This window comes from Anarhichas minor, unplaced genomic scaffold, assembly GCF_050575085.1.
Source record: "Anarhichas minor isolate MPS153535 unplaced genomic scaffold, ASM5057508v1 ptg000043l, whole genome shotgun sequence".
Taxonomy (NCBI): Eukaryota; Metazoa; Chordata; class Actinopteri; order Perciformes; family Anarhichadidae; genus Anarhichas; species Anarhichas minor.
This window is the reverse complement of record NW_027466489.1, coordinates 2,690,730-2,715,417: the sequence shown is the minus strand read 5'-3', so window position 1 is coordinate 2,715,417 and position 24,688 is coordinate 2,690,730. Positions and strand designations below refer to the sequence as shown.

General features: G+C 41.8%; 1 protein-coding gene across 1 annotated transcript in view; it reads left to right on the top strand.

Moving 5' to 3' along the window:
- celsr2 (cadherin, EGF LAG seven-pass G-type receptor 2) overlaps window positions 1–24,688 on the top strand; it is a 56,286-nt gene that overhangs the window by 7,955 nt on the left and 23,643 nt on the right. Inside the window, exons 2-3 of the mRNA XM_076110702.1 lie at window positions 12,787–13,497; window positions 21,980–22,202. Coding sequence (XP_075966817.1) covers window positions 12,787–13,497; window positions 21,980–22,202 — 934 coding nt within the window. The remainder of the gene's footprint in view (window positions 1–12,786; window positions 13,498–21,979; window positions 22,203–24,688) is intronic.

The following is a 24,688-nucleotide window of genomic DNA, read 5'->3' as shown; positions in this document are numbered from 1 at the left end:
CATCATTTCAAGATCCTCCACCCTCCCTCTTTACCCCCCCCCCCCCCTCCTCTCTCTCTGTCTCTCCCTCCTTTGACTGTTGTCCCCCCCCTCTCCCTTGTGAAAGGAAGAATGCCTAAGAGAAATGCTTTGTTAAGCACCCAGTTGTCATGGTGAACCTAGCAATGCCTGAGAAATTCCTTGTGGGTGGGGACGAGGGGTAAGGTCCCTTTTGTAAATTGAAGATGGGGGGGAGGGGAGGCACATAAAGTTCTAAAGAGCGACTGTCACCCTCTCCCTCTTTCCAATGAAGCATGTAAGGCTTTCTTTAGACCTGTAATGCTCTGGGACACACTGACCTGTCCTGCCTTTTACTCTGCAAGCATTTTTACAGGACATGCAGCAAGTCAGCCGACACCTGACCGCAGATAGAAACTTTCCATATGCAGCATAAAGTCTAGGCTTGCATGTGACAGATGTCAGAGGCCCCTTGTTTTGAAGGCCCCCGAGCTCTTGGTGATATGATAGTGTCGTCTTTAAGCTCTTTGATTTGTGACACAGATGCGCTCAAAGGGTATCCGATTTCTTTCTGCCGCCTTGTTTCTCAGCAGCAGAACATCTTCCTGTCGGCCTCTACGCTCGGTCGCGTTGAAGTCCGGCGGACATGAGGTGGGGTGAGGGTGCGGGTGATTAGGGGGGAGGATGACATCATCTATAATGTTAGGAGGGGAAATCGTGTTTGGGATTAGGGTTGGTGCATCGCTGAAGTGAGGCCATGTGGTGCTTGCATATATCTCAGCGTTGTCCTGCATTGTCCTCGCTATCCCAGCAGACAATGGGAGTGGGCCCTGTCTGGGGCTGCCCCCTCCTCTCTTTGTGTCCACTTGTTTTACCCCGGTGCTGCTGTCTTCATGACAGTTTTACCGGGCCTGCTATTCATCCGTGAATTATCCTATTTACTGTACGGTCTGATGCAGGCCTTTTGTAAAGTCTTCCCTTCAGCGAATCGCTGACTGAGCACATGATGGTGATGATGATGAAGCTCTAGTACAGTGATTCCCAACCAGGGGTTCTTAGACCTCAGGGGCTACATTGAATTTTGTGGAGCAGCCCTAACTAGTTTGAAAAAATACAGAAATTCTGATTTGATTAAAGAAATAGACCCATACATTGAGTCTGCTATTACTCCTGAAACACCAGTTGATGCGATTGAGTGTGTGAAGAGAAAACTAGATAGTTAGCTAAAGCTACTGGACACGGTTGAAGTATCTATTTTGGCTGCTCCAAATGCAGTGTGAATGCAAAGTTTAACAAACCGACCGCAACCGTGACAGTTAAATTGTACTAAGAAAAATCTTTAAAAATATCCACTTCTATATAAATATTAATGTTTAAAGGAATATTTCACCCCCAAAATGTGTCAATAACTCACCCAGTGTTACCGTGAAGTCTTCTCATCTCATCTCGTGCCTCCACGGTGAACAGAGAACCCAAAAACCGAGAAAAGTCTTGATGAATTGAAGTAAATGGGGGCTGCTTTTAACAACAGCATAACTAAAGTAAAACAAGAGAGGCATCAAAATGTACTATTTAAAACACTTTTGCATTAACAGTCTCATACTTGCGTTACTCGTTCGTCTGACGTGTTTTAAAAAGTGTTGAACAATGTTTTGAAATTGTTTTGTTGCTGTGAAACACGGCCCCCGTTTACTTCAATTCATCAAGACTTTTCTCCTGTTTTGGATACTTCGTTCACCGCGGAGCCATGCGGGAACACAAGGTAACACAGGTTGAGTAATTGATAAAGAAATGATCAATTTGTGAGTGAAGTTTTCCTTCAATACGAGTTTGATTAACCACATTTGCAACATGACGTGTGGTGTTGCTGAAGGCGTACTTGAGTTCATCTCACAGGGCTGTGGGGAAATGTTTGGGCACCACTGGTCTATAACGACATAATAAAATAATTCCAGACCTCCTCTGGAGTACAGAAATCACACTGTGAATGTGACGGATCTCTAACAGGCCGTTACCTTTACGCTACACTGCACTCATTTAGTACTGAGATGTCACAGTGACCTGGTTTCATATGCTTCAACTCTGCTGTGCAAACTGTCAACACTAGGCTGTTAGACAGGAGGACAGAGGTGTGACTGGTAGAGGTGGTGAACCATGACGTGCAGGAGACTGAGATGCTTCATCACCGTCTGATTTATAGAATGCGTCAGGCTAACGAAACAGATGGTTTCCTCGTGAGCTGCTACAGTGGTATTATTGTGCTTCACTGTTTGGTGATTGGTCAACGAATGAGAGCGACTATTTATACTTTTCACTCAGATGAAGGTGGATCCTTTTTTAGTATTTTTAACTTTCATCACTTCTGTTGATTTGTTGTCTTTCCAAAAATAGTTTACTTGTGACAGCGTTCAAACATTAAACTGGCAGGATAAGTTAAAATAACTGCCCTTGAGGTGTTTTTTTTAGCACTGGTTTGAAACCTGGAACATGACTTTGAGTTGTTTCCTGCTACGTTTTAAAGCTTCTTAATAAAGGACAATGTCGTTATTGTGCTGCTGGTTAATAAGTATCCAATATCTATCAAATGACTATTGGTGCGTTTCAATAACGGCCTCATGCTTGGTCACAACTCTGCATGCTAATGTCTCTTTACTATTGCACTGACAGCAGTTTTCCTTTGATATGCAAATGTTCTGATTGGAGGAGTTCAGGTCCTTTTCTGTGGCGCTAAAGCTGCTTCACTATAGTGGAAGAATCTGAGGAATGTCCTCTTCTTGTGGTTTTCCGATACAGCAGAAAATGTCATCAGGGGATGCTGTGGCGGGGTCCGCAAATGAGTACGAATGGCCTCTCTTCGGTGTCGTCAGCTTTCCTCCTGAATGGAGGAATCAGGAATTGCAGGTTGGCTCAGACTACCCTGGATTGAAATCCTTGGGTTGACATTGAGCTACAGCAGCAGTTTTCATTATTGACTTCACAGGCACTGTAAAGAATTAGGTGTTGCTGTGTTGTGGTTATCATTACAGCTGATCTTTGTTCTTTTTGCTAACTTGTAAAGCCTAATTGCTCTGCAGAAGAAGATACAACATCCAGCCACAGCACTGTTTTTTCAATTATTATTTCAAAAACAAGGTCAGATACGTATGAATATTTATTTAACCGTTTTATTCTTATGTTGTGAAACAAATGAACACACACAAACATACGCATACTTGTCGTAGTGCAAGTATGCGTATTGTGATGCTCAGTTTAATGTGTGTGTTGATGTGACATCACTCAGATACAGATAACAGCAGATCTGCTGCGTGGGAGTTCGAGCATGCTGTCTATTCGCGCCTTGTGATATTAGCAAGTTCTGTTGTACGCGAGCTGTTGGTTGTTCAGACATGTTTAATTTGTGTTGCTGCTTTTTCCCAAAAATTTGACCAACAACACAGTTCTCAACCTGGCGGAGGTGAGGAGCTTTTATCCTAAATAAACCTCAAATCCGCTTTGGTCTGCATTCATTGTGCTCTGAAATTTTCCCTCAAGCAGGAGTTGTTAAATATTGTTTTTGGTGATTAGAGAAGCTTTAACGTTGTCTCAGCCCTCATGGCATGTTTTACCCTCCAGGCTACTAATTTCTCAACAGCCTTGGCTTCTAAAGCTATAGACAATATGGTGTTTAAATAAGAGTGGATAATAGTAGATGGTGTATATTTTTCTGTATTTTAATAAAGCAGTGAAAAAAAATGTATGTCCCTATTATTTGTTGATTTAGCCCCCATTTTATGCTTTGTTCAAAAAGTCATGTTTTGGTGTTTTTAAACAAATGAAGCAGTTAAAGCCTGGCTGAAAAGATGTAACAAAAATTGTAGACCAGACGAGTATAAAAGTAATAAATATGCCTCATTCCATTTAACTCGTACATCTGAAGTCAGTGCTGGGAATGGTTCTGGTACGACAAGTACAGTGTAAATCTTAATGGGTTTTCTCCTGCCAAGTTAAACATTGGTGGCCATTGTTAATAATACCAGTTGAGACATTGCGCTGGTATTGTTGCGCATTCAAACACCATAGCAACATGTCCACAGATAGAACTTGGACAGCTGATTTAATTAAGACAGACAGAAATGCTAATTGTGTTTCCTTTTCTTTTTTGGGGTAAGAGTTGGTGGGGTTCATCCGTCTTTCCGAGTCAAAAATCCGACTTCTTGGCAGCGTTCCAGTTGAAATTTCCGACTCAAAATTTAGCATTTTTTCCTGTTAAACATCAGCATATTTTTGATGACTCATGGCGTGTAAAGATAAATGTATCTAATCAAATGTAATGACCAGTTAACCCTGACCATTCATTTGTAGTCTGAATAACTGCAGTAAATGTTATCAAATTTGGATGGTGACCAGTCAAGAGTGTTCTAGTGAAGTGAGTAGGAGGGCTTTGCTGGAGGAATTTGGACTCATAACCCCAGTGTTGTAGAAATCCACATGAAAAGCATGTTGTGGTGATTGAGCCATGGTCTTGATTTCTGATGGTCATGTGTGCTGCTGTAGGGGGAGGCCTGGTGGGAGTCGTTGGAGTGTTTTATGGAGAGCGTGGTGGTGGTGGTGGGGTGTCAGCGTCGGCCGTTGCTTGTCTAGTGGGGGGTCAGGAAGAGGAGAGAAGGGTGGGAGGGGGTTTTGGGGTGATGAGATAAAAAACCTGTCCCGCCCCTCAGCCTCCAGCCCCCAACCAGTCATCAGTCTCCTTTCAGGCAGCAGTTGAGTGTGTTTCACCTTTCAGCGCCGGTTAATTCAAGCAGGCCGTCCCCCCACCGGCCACATTTTACGGCTTCCCTTTTGATGACCGGGACTTAAGATTCCAGCTTTTAAATTAAATCGACACCAGCCAGAGTGCACTCGGTTTTAATGAAGAAGGCATCTGATAAGATCTAAAAGATATGAGACTATTTTAAACACTGAGCCACTGAGCTCCAACATCCTACTAAACTCCTGCTCCCTCGGTCTTTAACCCACATCAGCCCTCATTAGTGTCTGATTTTTCTCTTTCATCTTTACTGGAGTGTTAATTGAACCTCAGCTGGCTGACTGGTATGAAGATGAGGATTAAACATGTTGTCCTGCTGGGTGCTTTCTGTTCCTGTCCACAATCTGGTGGAACAAAATCAATCAATTCACATGAAAACGCAATGAAGCAGAGAAAAATACTCTTTAACAATGACTTTGGTTATATTAGTCAGTTTGTAATTGTATTTGGGCATTTTCTTCAATGAACCTTCATAGAAATAGTTTGTGTTTCACAAACATTACATAAGCTACACCTTTCTTTTGTTTAACTTAGTGTGTGTTTGAACAGTTGTGTCTCCAGTTGTTTTCTGTAGTTTTAAACGAGTGTTTCAGTTTCGTTTCATTTCATTCTCGACCAGATTTACAGTTCAGTTGACGGGTCGCAGCACCTGTAAGGTTTAATCTCAAACTGGCCATAAACATGTCACGGTGACGACCCAACTGAGCGGCTGATCTCTGAATACGAAGGCAAAAGCTTCAGAAGGAAATGTGGTACATTAGTCAGAGTCTCAGACACAAACTGCAGAAGTGCATCAGTAATTAATGTGTGGTATTCTCAGGCTGATCCGAGAGCAGAGTATTTAATAGTAATTAAATTAAACTGTGTCCTGTTGTCGGCCCCACAGGGACTGCACTCTCAGCTCACAACTCTGTGGTTTGTTTGGTTGGTGTGTGTGTGTGTGTGTGTGTGTGTGTGTGTGGATGTGTTGTCTCTCTGTGGCCTTGTGTGGACTTGGCGGAGTGGTGTTTGTCAGCAATATGCAAACATGACACTTTTGACAGTAGCTTCAGACTGTAGTAGCTCGTTAACAGTGGTTCTGTCTGTTCATTTCTGCAGAGACGGCTGTTCTTCCAGTCATAAAAAGCATTTTTCAGAATAAGGTAGTCTAAGACTTCTAAATTGGATTTCAACATTTAAAGGTCGTTTGCATTCTCCTGATGTGCAAACAACGAAAATAAAGCAAATATTTATTTTGCATTGACTTTCAATACATATTTAATGTCTGCAATTGTCATTGCGATACTAATTGCTTTTAATTATGTTTTTATTATATGTACCCTGTTGACTGGCAGCAGTTTCCTCCCTGCTCCAATTTAGTTTTCTTCTCGTTCCCACGTCTGCCATTTCCCTTTGATTTCCTCCCCATTTATGTATTTATATATCATAAATATATTAGACCAGAGACTTTGTGGCTTATTTACCCAAACGACGAGCTTTTGCTAAACCAACCAGTAGTTTTTGCTCCTAAACCAAACCAAACTGGACCGTATCATGGAGTAGGCATGTCCTGTATTACTGTGCACCTGCAGAGAGATCTACTTGGAGTTATTGGCCCTTTGCTCCCAGAGGCTTATCATTGTCAGACTGATAGTTGATGGGCTTCAGGATTGCTGTACAGACTACGTTTTTAAGTACCTTAATTGCTTCAAGAGCATCCGTTCCTTTCACCTCAAACAGCATCTTTACCTCACGTCTCTCCCTCCGCCCTCCCCTCAACTCTCACAGTATCTCACACTGCATTACATTATTATGTATTTCACGTTAACTTCTACTAGAGATATTAAGGATTTAACAAAAACAAGAGGAACTTTGAAAGAAAAATACATTTGCATATGTTTTTGCATATCAGTAGGTAAAATGTAAGGATTTTTTAATGAAAAATGAAGAAAAATATGGCAGATATAGGGTTAATTACTGCCTCTGATTGGCTCTGAGCTGCTCTTGAAGTTTACTCTGATTCGTCACTGTGAGTAGCTGGTAGTAGTTTGTAGTAGTTTAAGGCCAGATCTGATCCGTCCTGAAACAAACAACCAATCAGGAAGTAACAGTCTGCATGCTCATTTCTCATAACCTCATTAAAGGCTTTCAAGTTTGCAGAGCGGCTCGCTGTTTGGAGCTATAAAGGCTGTGAACTGCAAAGACATCCACAGGCCTTATCCCTCCAACGTGATTTTTAATTTATGATCTCCCTATTGATCTTGGAAATGTGACCCCGGCTTTGCGCTCTTTGATGTAGTGAGTACTCGGTGCGTGCTGCACATACTGTAGCTTACTGACGCTGAACAACTAAGACAGGCTCTGCTCAACATCATTACCTTCTTACCCGGAGGTTCCCCCTCATCATGATACACTTCTGCGGAGAAACACACAGTTGCCTCTGAGGGAGTAACGGCCGCTCCGGATCACAGAATTAACGGGTTTTTGTTTGATTGTGGCGTTCTTTACGTGGAACCGTTGGACATGTGATGAATGGCTGCTCGAGAAAGCTGCTTGAGTGCGATTATTTATCGTACCTCCACTGTCATGGTGATAAATGGTATTTTTATAGTGTATCTAATGTGTTTCCCCTCCTCACAATAACTGGAAGGTGCTTTCATTGGCTCAGTGTTTAACCTGCACATCAGGAGGCGGAGCAGTCAGGTTTTGAGGTCTTGTGTTTGTGACTAGCTGCCCTGTTGAAGTACCTCTGAGCAAGACACTCACTATGATCGGGAGTTGTTAAGTTATAAGCCTGTTTAAAATTAGCCCGGTGCATCGCTTGTTTACATCACAACTCTTAAACTGGGTGTCATGGATTTCATTTTCTGCTGTTTTCCAACCACAATCTTTGTTTTTAGTTGATGAAGACCACTTTAATGCTACAGTAGTTTGTCTCTCTGTGAGGCTGGCAGAAGAAACCTGCACTGATGCTGTGTTCAATTCTCTGCAGACTTATCTTTAGAGGAGGGGCAAGTTCAGCCCACTAACCTTCAGTCCTCTGAAGGTGAAGCTGCGTCCTTCGGTTGCTTCGTCCTGGATTGGGACACAGTTTATGGTTCCACACAGTCGTCATTTTTCAGCTCAGACTTACAGACATTTTAGCTCTGCCTCTTTCTTGTCTTCTTGTCTCCTTCTGTCTTTAATTTTCTCCTCTACACAGACAAAAAGCAAAAATCCCAATACAATCTAAAAACAGAGAGAGAAGAACACGAATAACCGGTGAGCTGTGACAGGCAAAGCTCTGAGGGAGAGGGTCAGGGTTTCTGTCTGATGTTGTGGGTGATGTCTCTGTCCTCAGTAATTTGGTCACGCAGTCCTTCCGATCTTTATCCACAATGACTTTGTTGACATTTTCTGGGATTCAACTGGGAGATTTGATGGTAACTTTGTGGTCTAATTAGGCCGGTCTCCTCGATTAGTTCTCTCTCTCTCTGTCTCTCTCAGCAGTTTATTATCACCAGTCACTAAGACCCATAGGTTTTAAACAGAAATCAATATATCCTGGTTTTACTGTCCTTATAGCAATCACTTCATCCTAAAGGATCTCTGCATTTGTATAACATTGTGTCAGTGGATTATTTGTCGTTCATGATTCTCTTGGTGGAAGAAACTGGGTTTCATTAATATTTCAGCGATAAAAAGCTGTACACCTCCCCTCCTCAACCCCCTGGCTGATGATTTATGTTCTCTGTGTGTGTGTGTAGGCCTCAACCTGCAGTCAAACATGGCCTTTGTGTGTTGTTTACATGTTTGTTTTCAGAGGTGTCTTGTAGGATTTCTTGGCTCTGCATCTGCCTGATTTCATATGACCAAAATCAACCTTCAGAGTATGCTGTCTATATGCTAAACGATTTGAGCTTAAAAGGTGAAAGCAGACGACCCACTGCCTCGAAAACATCCTTGATATGTGTATTTGATGAGGCATTTTTTATCACGTTTTGATGGATCATCTAACTGATATAAAAGCACAAAACTTACAAAAATCGGTGACCTTTGAGGTTTTTTAATGAGTGATCCCAGTCTTTCATACAGACTTTTTTTTATGTTATTTGAATGTCATGAAACTTGTTTCAACTTCAGTGATGACTGAACCTCCACTGCTTCAATGTACACTCTCTTCTGTATTGACGTATGGATCACCGCCTCCACCACCCACACACCCACACACACCCACACACACACACACACACACACACACACACACACACACACACACACACACACACACACACACACATACAATACCATACACAGTCTTGGCAGTCCTGCAGCCACACTGTGTGTTTAATCTTTTCCCTGGCGCCACTTCCTAGCTGAGAGCATTCCTGGCACCCAGAGGCCCAGAGAGGGTCGAGCTCTGGGCTGAGAGTAGTGTCACACTTCAGAACTGGCACCTTGTCTCGTCACCAACTAAGCATCCCCCTCTTCCTCCTTTTTGGCCCAAAACGCTCCGCTTACCCTCCGTTCCTGAGCGAAGGATCCTTCCGTGGAGAATGACCTCTTTGAAGGATGGTCTGGTTCCTTTCAGAGGAGATTCTCCTCGCGCTCAGTTTCCCAGCGCTGCGTCTACGTCTGGAGCTCTGCCTGAGCTCCAGACCAAGAATGCGCATTGGCAGAGGACATAATTAAGGCGATGTCTGTCCTTATACTTGGCCTAACCTTTAAGAGCCCCTGTTCGCTGAGAGCTGTGTGTTTTCTGGCTACTGTTGCTGCAGAGTATCGGTTATAATATGAGCTGAATGGATGAAGAGAACGCTTTCAGAGGGAGAGATTAGATTGTTGTTGCTTTGTTTCTTCAGGTTAGAAAGGCTTTCAGTGTCTTGTTGTGAACATGTAATAAAAGTGCTGTGTTACTGTACAGCGTTCAGTATTATATTTGTTTCCCATGAGGCTCGACAGTTGAAACACTCCTCCGTCTGAAACCTGGAAACATAATCATAAAACTGTTTTCACAGACAGACTGAAACTGCATGTTGAACTCACCTTGATTTCATTCAGCCTTTTGTATGTGTGTGTCATATGTGGCTGACTAAGACTCTTTATTTCAGGTCATTAAGGTCACTGTTTAAATCTGATTGTCACAAATATGATACCAAAGTAATATAATACACAAAGTTTATGTTGTAAGTAGAGCCAATGCGATTGGTCAATTAAATGATCAGTCAATGGACAGAAAATATCAATAATTGATCAATTGTTTGAAACAAAAATGAAAAATATTCTTCTTCAGCTTCTCAAATATTATTATTTGCTTTTTTTGTAGTCTTTTATGATATTCAACTGAATAACTTTAGGTTTTTGACCATTAATTGGACAAAACTAATTTGTCAACTTGAGCTCTGGCCGATTGAAATGGGCTTTTTTCACTATTTTCATTTTTTAGACCAAATTGACTTGAAAAAATAATAAGCACATTGATCCATAGTTAAAGGAATTGTTGGTTGATGCCCTAAATACAATTAATAAAAAATATTTAGAATTTAGTGTTCTTCAAACACATGTTAAGTTGTAAATAATGGCTAAAAAATGTTAGCTCGAGTTGTTTCTCTCTTTTTGAAAAAACAGAGCCTGAACTATGAACTGCTCTGCCTTTGTCGTGGCTCCCCGTTATGTTGTCCTCTCTTATATGCAAATCCTTTCTTGTGTACACAGGTGTGTGTGGCTGTTTGTGTGTGTGTTTACAGTAAAGTGTGACCCAGCTCGTCTCTGTACTTTGATTCATCCCCACTTCCTCTGCTAAGGCCCTGTATTATTACTGTGCTGGAAGCGCTTGACTGAAAGCAGGAGGATTAAAGCCGTGTCAAACATGCTTCTGTCTCTTTTCCTTGATGACCCCCCCCCCCCCCCCCCCCCCCCCCCCCCACACACACACACACACCTCTCTTCCCTTTCCTCTCCCCTCCCTTGGCACTCAGCGTTTAAACTCGCCCAGTGCCAAAACAGGGATCTGGTAACTTTGGGCCATGCTGTTTGTTTGTGCGAGTCCTGCTCGCAGGTTCTGCTCTCTGGCCGGCGTCCAGACGCCCCAAAACAAAGTGTCCCATTGATTATTTTAGAGGGAGAGGCTTGTTTTTGTGACACTTTTGATTTCATTAAGCCTGTTTTGTGTTTGCTCTTGAGGCTTCAGAAAACTGCAGGCCAGCGGTGACACGGACAAAATGATATCGGTCTCTCTGTGACCTTAGAGTGAAACTAACTTCTGAGAAATGACAAAATCCTCCACTTACAAATAAAAATCTTAAATGAATATGCAATAAAACACACTATTTCTCAGTTCATTATTACTACTACAGCCTTATGTGGTCTGCTACGACCAGTATGGAGGATAATGTTTGCAAACTTAACCAAGATATTTATGTGTAACAGATTCAATTCATTGACTTCTTTCTGACTTGTACTACTGTTACTCTAATACATGCACTTCAAATTTAATTTAAACACTTTCCTTCCCCACTGCTATATTTTTGTGTAGTACGTATCTAATAGCAGCACCAAAAGGGACAAAGTTATAATTCAAGGTTTTGTTATTGTTTGGAGGTAACTGGGATATGATATCCGGTAATGGGAAGCATCACTTTAGACAGGCCCAAAGTAAACTGTTTGTTATGTGAATACGGGACGACTGTGACTTCTTGTCACTGGGCAGAGAGCTCAGTGCGTACTTCAACATCTCTGGCTCACTGATCCAGGTCAAGTTGTACATTTGTTGCAGTCTTTATCTGTCTGCTGACAGCAGACTCAGATCCAAATGTTTTGTGCTTGTTAGCAACATACAGAACTTCCCTTTGTGCTCTTTGCGATTGGAAGGTTTAGGATCGAGTCCGTTTTCATTATAATGTTACTCCTCAGTGAGCAGGCCTCTGACTGCTGCTGTCAGTAACTTTCAGCTGATGAGCAGTTTTCTTTCTATTGTAAATGTGGTTACAGTAGAAAAACAAGCAAGAAAATAAGCATAACAAAGTCGATGTAAATGGGGCACATAGGCTTAAGGCAACATAATGAAACAGAATAATTTACTTTTTAATTACCAACAGCAACATAGATTACGAGGCTGACTCGGTTGATAAAGGCCTAACACGGGAATTAATGTATTGTACAGTCAAGAGCTACTGTATAATAGCAGACAAAACACTACATGTCTTCAGTCAAAGCCAAAGGACTGAATGTATAGAAGATAAAACATTAACGGGATCGAAACAACGAGATAAAAGACGAGATTTACTGAGTTGAAAAAATGCTGTAACCGTTGAATTTGAGACTCGAGGCTTTCAGTATGGCATGTATAATCAAGTAGCATCTCTGCTTCCGGACGAAGCAAAGAGGAAGGGAGGCGTGAACACAGGCGTGAAATTGCTGATTAGAAACTTGGAATGTATTGAAAGAAAACATACACATAGTCTTGGCATACGTGTTATCTGTTCTGGCACATGAGAAAAAATATTCTAAGCCAGGAATATGAGAAAAAAAAGTGTTGATAATCATTAATGTGTCAATAGATGTACAATTTGGGTCTGTTAAGTCCTACATTACAAGCTACAGTTTTACGGTAACAATCGTGTTGTTGAACTGAACCCAGTGATGCAGGAGCAGCTGTTGCATAAATCCTCCCGTACCTGCATCAATCCTGCATTCACTGTTGTAGCAGCTGCTACGTGTGTTGGTGCCGCAATCGCTGGTGTTTTTTTGCCAGACTCAAGATCATTAACTCATCCCTAAATATAATCTCAAATGAAAACATCCTGCCGTTTAAAGGACGGGTCTCGTGATATTCTATGTTTCTTATTATCAATAAATCACACATAAAGCAATGTACATCAAGTAACAACATAAAACCTATAGTACATCTTCATCCAACCCAATCATCAACGGGTCACCATCGTCCTCACTACCTTTATATAAAAGACTATTTTGAGCCACTGATCCAAAATATGAATTAAGATGCCCATTAGTCTGACGTTGGCTTTTCCTCTGGTCTTTTTCAGATGGTGTCCACTCGGTATCAGCCCAGTGTATCCTCCAAGTCACCATCATCACCGATGAAATGCTGTCCAACAGCATCACGTTGAGGCTGGCCAACACCTCCCAGGAGCACTTCCTCTCCCTGCTGCTCGCCCAGTTCCTGGACGGTGTGGCGCGCGTCCTGTCTGCCGCCCCAGAAGACGTCGTCATCTTTAACATCCAAGACGACACGGACGTCAGCGCTCGCATCCTCAACGTCAGCCTGTCTGTGGCTGTGCCCGCGTTGGGGGAGGGACTCCAGCGGCCTGGAGGGCTCGGCCACGCAGGGGACAGACCTGGGAGAGCAGCTGAAGGTGGAGGTGGAGGAGAGTTTTTCGGCTCAGAGGAACTGCAGGAGAGGCTGTACTTGAACCGCAGCCTCCTCGCCAAGATCTCCTCGCAGGAAGTTCTTCCCTTTGACGACAACATCTGCCTTCGGGAGCCGTGCGAGAACTACATGAAGTGCGTGTCCGTGCTGAAGTTCGACAGCCTGGCGCCGTTTGTTGCATCGGACACCATCCTGTTCAGACCCATCCACCCCATCGCCGGGCTGCGCTGCCGCTGTCCCCCCGGCTTCACAGGAGACTACTGCGAGACGGAGATCGACCTCTGCTACTCGAAACCCTGCGGAGCTCACGGTGTGTGTCGCAGCCGAGAGGGTGGCTACACCTGCGAGTGCCCTGAGGACTACACAGGTGAGAGCCCTCATTTAACATCAAACAATTACTGATGAAGCAGTGCTGTGTTTTTTTCAATCAGTCTCATCCTTTGGCTTCATTAACCACTTGACCTTCCTTAGTTTCTGTTGCTATGACTGTCAAAGTTTCCAATCTCACATGGCACACGATGCAGTTTACAATAATAACCAGTGATTGATTTACCAGTTCTTTGGTCCCTGATTTCACACAGAGGTAGACAAAAGCAGGCTTTTCATTTCATGCGGGAAAATGTTGAACTTGCCGGCTGAAATGACAACTGAAGTTGAGAAGTTTGTCTCAAGCTGACTGATAGAAAGGTGTTAAATACTCAATTGATGGATACGTGATATAATGCTAAAAGAAACTGACGTTTACACGTCCCAAAATATAAGTCAGCATCCTCACCAGTTAATGATCCATGTAGAAGAAATGCAACTAAAGGAGCCACAGGGTTCTTGTATTGCAGTGTAGAGCTTTGTCATTATCTTATAAGTATGAGAAGTAAAAATGTAACATCAGACTGGTATCATTTAGCTTTTTAGGCTTGACTTTTCATATATAAAGCAAATGGCATGTTTTTTATTTAATGGTAGTCTTTCTTGAACACAGGCCCTGAGGTGGCAATCTGAATCACTTTCAAGGATTTGTTCTAGCTAGTCAGCCAGACATGCTAATGTTAGAGCAGATTATCACGCCATCTAAACAATCCTTACATTTTGCTGTTGTGTTGTGGGTTTTGGCCACATGCACAGTGTTTTGTGGAGGAATCCAAAGCCTACCTTGTCTGGTTAGCCCACAGTGTCTGACTCTGAGCTATGATTGAACAATCAGTGTTTGAGGCCGGGGGATATGCTATCTGTCCTTCGTGAGTTCCCACTGAATAATTCCCCTGTCTTCAAACGTCCTGCCACTAGAAGGTGAAAGGGCACAATTTCTGCCAAGCTGTGTCCACATGGAGCCTTCAAAATGTTAATTTCTGCTCCTTCACAAAGATCCCATGGGAACATTAAAGTCTGCATCTGTCCCATTCACTCCCCTCTTCAGCTCTTTATTAAACCTGGTCCTGCAGACTGTCCCGTACGCTGATGACCGTCGCTCTGCAGGCTGAGTGATGAGTTATTGATCTGGTCGTCACTGTTGCAGTCAGTTGCATTTCTGTAAATTTTAAATGTAGATTGCCTTAATTGGAGCTGAACGCTACATACATTTAGTCAGTTTGTTTATTCTTGATCAGGTTTATTTACAAGATCAAAAAGAAGTGTTTAAAAAAAAATCTGAATGATGAAAAATCTTGTTTTATGTTATTTACGCTGCCATTGAATAACCTGTAATACATACGTAGTTATTCACACCTACACTCAAAACTCCAATCTGAGCTGAAGAAGCAGACTGTGTTTCAAAGAACAGGAAGACAGATGATATAACAAACCTCTGTTTACTCTCTGATGTCTATTTGGTGACTGGGGATTTCAGAGAAATCTTTACTTTGTGAAGAAAAACACAGCAGTTGTGTCGCTGAGTGGGATAAGGGAAGGAAAGTATTAATTATAGAAGGCTACAGATGGAGAGTGTCCCCTGGCTGTAAAATGCCCCGTGGTAACAAATACCTGAGATAAAAAAATATATCATTAAGCACACAAGATGTCGAGACGGAGAGAACAGAAGCTTCCGTTTGCAGCGATAATGAAGAATTAATTTATCACTGTTGGCAGCAGAATTACTAACCAGTTGAAGGACTTGTTATTCAGTCTCTGAAAATGTTCATGTCCTCAAAGGGTTAAAGACTGTCTGCTCACACGTTTTATGGTTAAGGGGAAAAGGGAGATGTTGAAAAAGAGTTTAAAGAGGAAGCAAATTAAAATATGCTGATTTATACAGTATGCATATTCGGGTAGTTGCCCCATCTTTTTGTTGAGAGGTTAAGTGGGTCAAACCCTGACTTATTAATGTGATTTAGAGTTTCATCTTGTCTTTGAAGTACAGTACTACTTGGTTTATTAAATGCAATGATGTTCAGTAACGTAAAGTACTTTTACTCAAGCACTGTACTTAAGTGCTGTTTTGAGGTACTTGTACTTTGCTTAAGTATTTCAGTTTCATGCTACATTATACTTCTACTATTCAAAGGTAAATATTGTCATTTGTTACTCCACTACATCTATTTGACAGCTTGAGTCAATAGTTAATTTACAGATTCATATTGTTAATTATGGAAACAGTCATCATACAATGATTGTCAAGACAAGATATAATCAATCATTAAATTCAGATGTATTATTATAGATTATTTTACCCAGCAGTATATAACCTGGTTTACATTAAAATGTGTACTTTTACCTTTTACACTTTGAATACATTTGGCTGTCAATGCTTTTGTTCTACTCACGTCAAACTTTGAATGTAGGACATTTACTGAGCTGAGTATTTCTGTTGTATTGGCACTTTTACTTAAATTAAAGATCTGACTGCTTCATCCACTACAGATTATTGAAAATTTAAATAAAGTGCTATGAATTAGGGCATATAGTTGTGAATAACATATGTATTTTCTCTTATAGTGGTTTGACTTGCTACTTGAATCATGTTGGGGCAGAATCTTTACATGTATGTGCAGGTGTTCAGCAGCTGTGACTTCATCTTATCTAAAGGCAGAAGTCGAGGCTGATGAACAATCACTTTGCTTTCTCTTGTTGTAAAATCTGATTCCCACATCAGTTGATAAACCATTACTTAAACTAAAACTACAATCACATTTTCTGTGAAAAGAAAACCCTCCTGTTAGAATAATTATCTAAAGCAGAAAGCAGAAAGTGCAGATATATTCACTCTGTTGCCTTTGTGCTCTCTGTAATGGCATTGCTTCCATTATTCCTCGTCAAACATTAAAAGGTTTTTTCACCTATTTATGCCGCTGTTTATGAAGCCTGAAATAGTGTCAGGCATTTGAATGTGTGGGCTCAGTCACTCAGAGTCCAGGTTGAGTGTCACTTACATATTCTTATGCACAGCTGTGGGTGTTGGAGCTGAACTATAGGTGCTTTTAACGTGAATCGGCAGAGACGGAGAACGAATGTGTGAGTGGGTGAAGTGGGCATATTTTCATCCTGCAGCAGGGATCACAATCAGCCACATTAATCTCCATCAGTCGAGGGTTTGGACCCAGGTGCTGTTAGATTCAGTATGCAGGACTTGTCGAGTTATGTGAGAGTGAACGTGGTTATGTAGCCGATGATTTAAGATCGGTTTGAAGTTTGAATCCTGCTGTCAGACCGTCTGATCACACAAGGTCCTGCAGGTTTTTATTTGATGTATTTTCCTCTGTGATCTACAACTCCCACTGTTCTGCCTCAGTGAGCGTTGAGTTCACCAGTCTCCACACCGTGCTGGGGCCAGGGAGTTGTGTGTGTGCGTGTGCGTGTGTGCGCATGCGTGTGTGTATGTGTGTGAGTGCTAAATTGCTCACTCTGTGTGATTCGGTTGGATAGCTAAGTGCTGAAAAGCTGTGATTATGCTTGTAAGAGAGTTGGATGGACAATCTGAGGAATGTTTATGTGTTAATGGCGCATGGACGCGTGTGCGTGCGTGTAACTGTTGGACCGTAGGCGTTGCCAGATGGTGGCAGGGAAAAAAAATTAATATATATATATAGTTATAACAGCCATCATATTTGTTGTTTTTCAAAAGGACAGAGTGAATGATTTGGCTCGGCTGAGTCATTCTGTAGATGCTCAACCACAAGATGGTATCCTCCTTCACTTCGCATGTTGTTGTTCTTACTGTAAATCACACAACGTGAGCAGTTCACTTTTTTTCCATTTGTATGAAAATGAGTGAATCGCATCATCCTGCATGTGTTTGTGATGATCATTCATCAGCGAACTGCTGACCTGTGTTGAGGAAAGTCCCTTTTTTCTCTCCGGTAATTCATTGAATTATCAAGAATCCATTTGTGGTGTATGAATGTGCGGGGCATGCTTTTTGCAGCAAGAACTGGTGAATTCTTTTCACGTCACCTCACACCGATATTTAAATGATCAAAAGCCCAGCATTGAAAGCCACTATAATTTGCCTCTGAGCGATGACATGAATAGACAAACATTGTCAGACACGTGCAGTAGCAGCCAGCATTCCTGAACCAGAACCAGTAATTTACCAAATGTAAAATCTGTATACCTCACTGTGTGAAACTCAAGTGACATGGCACTGAAATAATGATGGCATGGATCGAACTGACTGTGGATCGGTCACATTTGGTGCGATACCGTTCAGACGATAAAAGTGGTGAATGTATCAAAAAGGTGAATCAGTTCATCAGTGCAGTGAAATTATTCTAATTCTAAGTGTTTGAGTGTGTTCTCTAGACGACCTGCGATGTGGAAAGAAGATTTGAACATAACAGTTATAGCTCGAGGTCATGTATCTATTCTGTCATTGATCAGCTTATCTCATCATTCACCGTTACAATCCTGGGTGGTTGCTCTTTCAATATCATCACACCGACCTCTTGGTCATCAAATGAATGATCTGTGTTTGAACAAACCGAGTCTGTGCTGTAGTGAAAGTGGATCTTGCGCTCAGCTTCCCTGAGCTCGTTGTTGTTGTTGTCTTGTCTGGAGGGATCCACCCACTGGATGATGCTCACCTGTAACCTAGCAGCTCAGACACACCTGCTGATCTCTCAACAAACACAGTTTGCACACATGAGTGGTGCACAGTGACACCACATCTTTTGATTATTCTCTTGTCAAGTCTGATTATTTAAGGCTTGAATTACAGGATGTTGTTCATTTAACAGATCACACACTTATTAGGCTTATTTGTCATATTTTGTCCATTTAGTTTGTTCTGCGTGTGTGAATATCTCCTGGGATCGATGTATGATGAACTGAAAGAGCGATAAAATGCTACAAACCCATTTAGCAGATCAATTATCATCTGCTGTTTTTCATTGTGTGTTTGAGAAAAACAAGACTAATGTGTAGGCAGAGGTGTTGATTTCTAAATTTATATTCCGTGTTATGATTAGCTTTAATGCATGCTGATTTTTGAATATGTCTTCCATCCAGTCGCACCTTGACTTTCAATTTGATTACAATTATGAGCAGAATTTGTTTATCCACAGCCTGTGCCTTTTTATATACAGTTCATGTAATGTCAGTTCAATCAAGTATCACATTTATAAAACAAAAAACTACATTTGAAGAGCAATGTGCTGAAGTGTCTCTTCCTCTCTAAATAAAAACAGGATCTCTGTGTGATTTGCTGCCTTAATGCTTCATGCTGGCAGCAAACACAGTGTGGGCACTGGGATGGACTTATAGAGGGGTGAAAATAGAGCAGAGGAGACATGTTTGAATTATTGATCAGGATATTCTGTAGAATTGTCACTGTGAGCCCATTACCCGTCCCGCTGTGCTGCTCACCTGGCAACATAAAGCTGTTGTGGTGGAGACGTCCCACAGGGCTGAACTGAACACTCAAAAGCATTTTGTCAGGTATCAGTGAGGCGGATCTGTTTACATTTGCCCCAAAATGTACTGTTAAATATGTATTTTCTACAGTAAAGCACAGTGTTGTTGTGACTAAACCATCCGAGCAGTTCTGTTTAATACAGCTCTGATGCAATGTTTGACCACGGTGGCTGCTTAAAGAAACACAAGATATAGTTTATTGCCTACAGCAAGTTGCTGGCAGGCAATACAGGCAGACAACTCTGTCACAGAAAGGCTTTATTTTCCAGCCGGCTGGCCAACAGAAGCTGTTTGTCATCAGCAAGAAGTAAATTGTCATGAGCTGACTGCGTAGTGCTGCTATTACGCTCCATTTTATTGCTTTTGGAAAAGACACGGCACCCTGACATGTTACAAGGTTTAATACCACTTTAGAGTAAACTTATGAAGTTCTCAATGATGGCTTCAGGTTGAAAGACAAGTTATTGGTGCTTACAGATCAGTACTCCTTATGTAGCATAAATAAAAAGTACCTTTTGGGATGTGAGGTAGTGAACATACAAGTCAAAGGAACCCCCATTAATAAAACCTTCATATATCATATCATATATGAGGGTTTAAGCCTAGAGACCCACATAAACCCGTTTTTGTCTCATGGGGACAGCAGGTCAACAGATAGAAGAGGTATCTGAAAGCTGGGAACCTGAAGATGTGTGTCAAGTTGTTCCAGTCATTAATTACAATAAATTGTGAAAGGGCTTTGAACAATATGATGGATATGTCAATTCCCCAGCTCTGTTATGTCTCATAAGTTGTTGCAGCAATTTTGGGGTTGATACCATTTATTACTCAGTTATTGAACACTCAAGAATTCAAAAGATGATCTAAAATCCCTCCAAAATATCACATTAAGACAAGAGGAACACCATCAAAAAATGCATGCCGTGATTTGGTGTCAAAAACTTTTAACATTTGGAGATTTCTGCAAGAATTGCATTGCTCTGCGATTGAATGACGAGAGCTTCTGTTATGGAAACTGCTCAGAAAAACCCTTATTGTTATTATTGAATAATTGCCTGTTCCCCTGGCCAACATTTCGCCTAACTTTGTAGCGTTCCTTCCCAACAAGCTACCATGCCACTGGCATGTAATGGATTCATTAGGTCATCTAGTTTCATATGATACCACTCACTCTAGTCTGAACCCGCTACAGCCTCTTAAAGACAGCAATGTCTGCGGTCTCAGGGGGTTAACAATAAGCCATTGATGCTGCAGTCATAAATGTTAGTAAATCTTTAACTAAAGGTTTTGCCTTGATGCTCTGCAGCTTTCCTCTGGGAGGTCAACAGTTCACGGGAGGAGTTCTTATTATTTCTAAACATAAAATGACTATTTAAAATACTTTATAATTTGTGTTGCCTTGTTGTAAGCTGCAGCTGAAAGTTGAATCACTGTCTTCTGTATGAAGTTTCTTTTGTCTCTGTGGTCCAAAATGATCTCTTTGAAATCAAAAGATGTTCAGCTTCATTATCAGCAACTTCTGTGTCTCATCCAGCGTCTCTCGACTTGACTTTGACTGAATCGACGTAACTCAACAACAGCGATAAAACAAAGAAACTTGCTTTCAGCGCACTGTGAATAGAGTGATTGATAGTCAAAGAGTAAATAAAAGGCCTGTGTCTCAGTGGTGTTGGATGAAGATGTGGGCTGTGTGTGTGTGTGTGTGTGTGTGTGTGTGTGTGTGTGTGTGTGTGTGTGTGTGTGTGTGTGTGTGTGTGTGTGTGTGTGTGTGTGTGTGTGTGTGTGTGTGTGTGTGTGTGTGTGTGTGTGTGTGTGTGTGTGTGTGTGTGTGTGTGTGGGTGTATATGTGTCAGTGTTACAGTAGTATTCTACTCTGCTGACTGAGTGGCTTTGACACAAATTCCAGCACACACATGGGAGCGTAGTCTCTCCCGAGCAACTGCTGCAGCCTCCCCATCCAGAGGATCCAGACAAACGGCACATGAGAGCTTCAGGACCGAGAAGGGCGGAGGCCCGATAGTGACACAGTCTCTTTGTGCACGTCTGGCTGCTGTGGCGATCTTCCTCTTCAAATTGATCACTGTTTTGTTGGCCTGGTATGACCGATAGTCGTCTGTCTCATTCTGCAGCTCAGCTCAATGTGATCTATTTTTTATAATTAAATAACCTGAAGTTTTTTCGGTCAATTGTTTTGTCTATAAAGTGTCAGATCGACAGAAAGCTTCTCAGTTGTGCATTTGTTTGTCTGTTTTTCGGAGACATTTTTAAATTGATTTATCAAGAAAATAAGTTATCAATCAATTATGTAAATAATCGTTGCAGCCTTATTTGTGACCCATTACTTACCTTTGGCTCGCATTTCAGAATGGCTTGACAAGTCTTTATTTTCTGATATTTTCTGGACATTGCAGTACAGATAGGAGGAACACACAACTACTTATTTCTGATTCTCATTGTAATTTGAAAACAAACGCATCAAATGTCTGTAAGGAGTGAAAACGCTGAATGTAATCATCATGAGCCACCACAGTCTGCAGAAACTGCAATAATTGCATTTGATGGCTTGAAAGTCTGAATGCATAAACACTTCCAACTCACTGCTTTGAGACACCAAGTTGTCCCCCTGAATGTCAATGCAGCACAAACTGCAACGATATTCCCAAAGGGAGGAGGGGGGGAGTCATGCTGGGTGTGACACAGAGGAGAGAAACTGCAGAGAAAACTAACTGCTCATAATTCTGACTCTTCTTGAGTCCATTTCTTCTGAGTTAACAATGTCATATTGTATTTTGCATCCACTCCTGTATGTGTGAAACTGTAGAGCTGTGTAATGTTCAGGTGGAGAATGTTACACATATAGGACTGCTGCAGAAAGCAAACATATAGCAGTGTGTAGTCCCTGAGGTGGAAGTCACAGGAATGACTGAGGAGATGCTGCTTGTCACAAACAATATTAATCCTCATTTCTCTCCTCCTTCCTCCTTCTCCATCCGCCTCCCTGTGTCCAGGAGAGCGTTGCGAGCTGTCGTCCCGCTCGGGCCGCTGTGCTCCGGGAGTCTGCAAGAACGGCGGCTCCTGTGTCAACCTGCTGGTCGGCGGGTTTAAATGCGAGTGTCCGCCGGGCGGCTACGAGAAGCCCTACTGTGAGATGACCACACGCAACTTCCCCCCGCACTCCTTCCTGACCTTCAAGGGCCTCCGCCAGCGCTTTCACTTCACCCTCTCTCTCACGTAAGCGCCTCCGCCTCCCTGCTACAAGCTGCAGCTCACCTGAATCACCTGCGCTTCTCCATCGCCTTTCAGTAATCTGTGATTCACTCTTCATCCACCCCCACGTCCTACTTCTGCAAGCTCTCCAGCTATTTCCTCCACACCTTACATTTATGTAACCATAATGCTGTTTAATAGCAATAATGGGCTCACTGAACAAAAGCCATCTCCTGTAGAGTTACGGGGGTATCAGATTATAGTCACTGTGCTGTAAATACAGAACCACTGCACATTAGAGCCGTACGTACTGTACTGTGAGGTAAGAATTGTCCAGAAGGTGAGCTGAAGGAGTTGTGTTTTTGGAGAGGAGACTTGCACAACATGCGGATGTTAATCCTGCAGTCTCCCTCACTAAGGTGAAGCCCAAAAGAAGCCGTCTTTAGATGAATGTGCAGTCATTATATATGCATGCAACATTGTTATTATCAGCTCATATTTTTTTTGTCCTTATTCCTTAGAAATATGTATTATGTACTATTATTTTTGCATTTTTATATAATAGCCCAAAATCTCGCCTTTTACAAGTTGTACGACAACATACGACACCCTCTGTCCTTTGACCCTAAATATTGGGAACCCCCCACTAAAAAACAGAACTGAAAAGTGCAGAAACTGTTGTTTAATACCTATTTAAAGTAATTTTGGGAAATTTATTGATATTTTTCTTTCTTACATAGAGTTAGATAAGAAGATCGATACCCCTCTGATGTCTGCATGCTAATATGTAGCTGGAGCCAGCAGCCGATTTAACACAAAACTAATAACCCCCATAAAACAGGGTTTTTTTGTGTTTTTGTGCGGAATAACCAAACAAGATAAATCATGTTAATTAGTGAAAAAGATTGGTTTTGTTAAAGTTGGGCTAACTGTTTCCATCTGTTTGCAGTCTTTATGCTAAGCTAACCGGCTGCTGGATGTCACTTATTATTTACCTTACAGACATGAGAGGGGTATCGATCTTCTCAATTTACTTAGGCAAGAAATTGTTGAAGCTTCTTTCCCAACATATCAAAGTATTCCTTTAACCACCATATGGGGGGATAGATAGAGACCACTGGGTTTTATATTACACCCAAGATGAACACTGGCAGACTGAAAAGAAATCTCAGTTCAGACTATCTTCAGGACTTTTCTCTGAAGGATTTATGACATGAGATGTGCAAACAGCGATGTCATTGCTAACGCTGGCACTTTCTCTGAGAGCTGAAGGTGCTATCTCATGCCGCAATTAGCATTTAGTAAAAATAGCAAAGATCTGAGCCGAAGGTTCCTTCTTTTTCCGAACACTGCACAAAAAGAAAAACGCCTCTTGATCGTTTTAAAAGTAGGCAGTTTTACCTTTAGTATGTCTGTTTTTAATCTTATGGCAGTGCCTCATAATCATGGGCATCATTGTGACGGTAGCTTTTAATCTGTGGTTGATCGTTTGATGGTGGTTTGTGGAGAGGGAGGAGCTTTAGAAATTAGCAGATGAACACATGCAAAGACAGCGGGGCCTCCGGTCTGCATGAATTCTCCATATGATGAAATTTAATCAACGATAAAAGCCGTCCGTTCTGTTTGATATCTGTCACAACAAGTGACAACAAGTATCACTTCTCGGATGGCATCACAGGGAATGTGTCCTGCCATTTTGTTTTACTCATTGTAATACCCGTCACCTTAGCCATGTTTGGCAGGTGTTGACACTCACAATGGCTGCCGGTGAAATAAAATCCCCTTGTGAGCTTTATGGACTCTGCCCTTCTTTAAACGAGGTTCAGGTGACAGTCTTTTTTGATGGAGAACTGCTCAAACCAGTTTTGAAAGTGGTCTTCATTTCACTGGCAAGTCACAGAAGCTGTGAAGTGGCTGCTGTGTAAAAGGGGCCGATACTGAGAGCCTGCAGCAGGTGAGGTCAACAAGAAGCTCTGTTACCTGAGCCCGCGCTGATCGGGTTCCCCCAGAAAGAGCTTCTGTTATGATGAACGGCTCAGAATGTGGAACCAGTTCACTCAGAGTGACGGTTCATTTTAGGTCTCTTTCTGTCACAGCTCTGGCTGTTGAGCTCCGCAATTAAGGCTGAGATTTCAGAAAAAGGTGTTTTGGGATCAGCACAAACAAGATTTAATGTCTTTCTCATCGTGAAATCTCTATTATGCAACTTAACTGATGTTAAGGTCATAGTTCATCTCATACAAGAGCATGAGTTGAACAAAACTAAGTCTACAGTCATGCTAGTGGCTCTGTGAGGATGTACTGCATGTCAGCGTGCTAATAGGCTTTCAACCATCAAATATTTTTTGAGACATGAATCAAATACATAAATTTAAACCTTATCAGTTAAGTTTCCATCTAAATGTAGCCTGAATAATTTCCAGAAAATCGGCAAATGTAAATGTAGATTAATTGTGTGTTTCCATCCATTACTGTGATGCAAATATTAGTCTGATAGAATGATCTTTTCC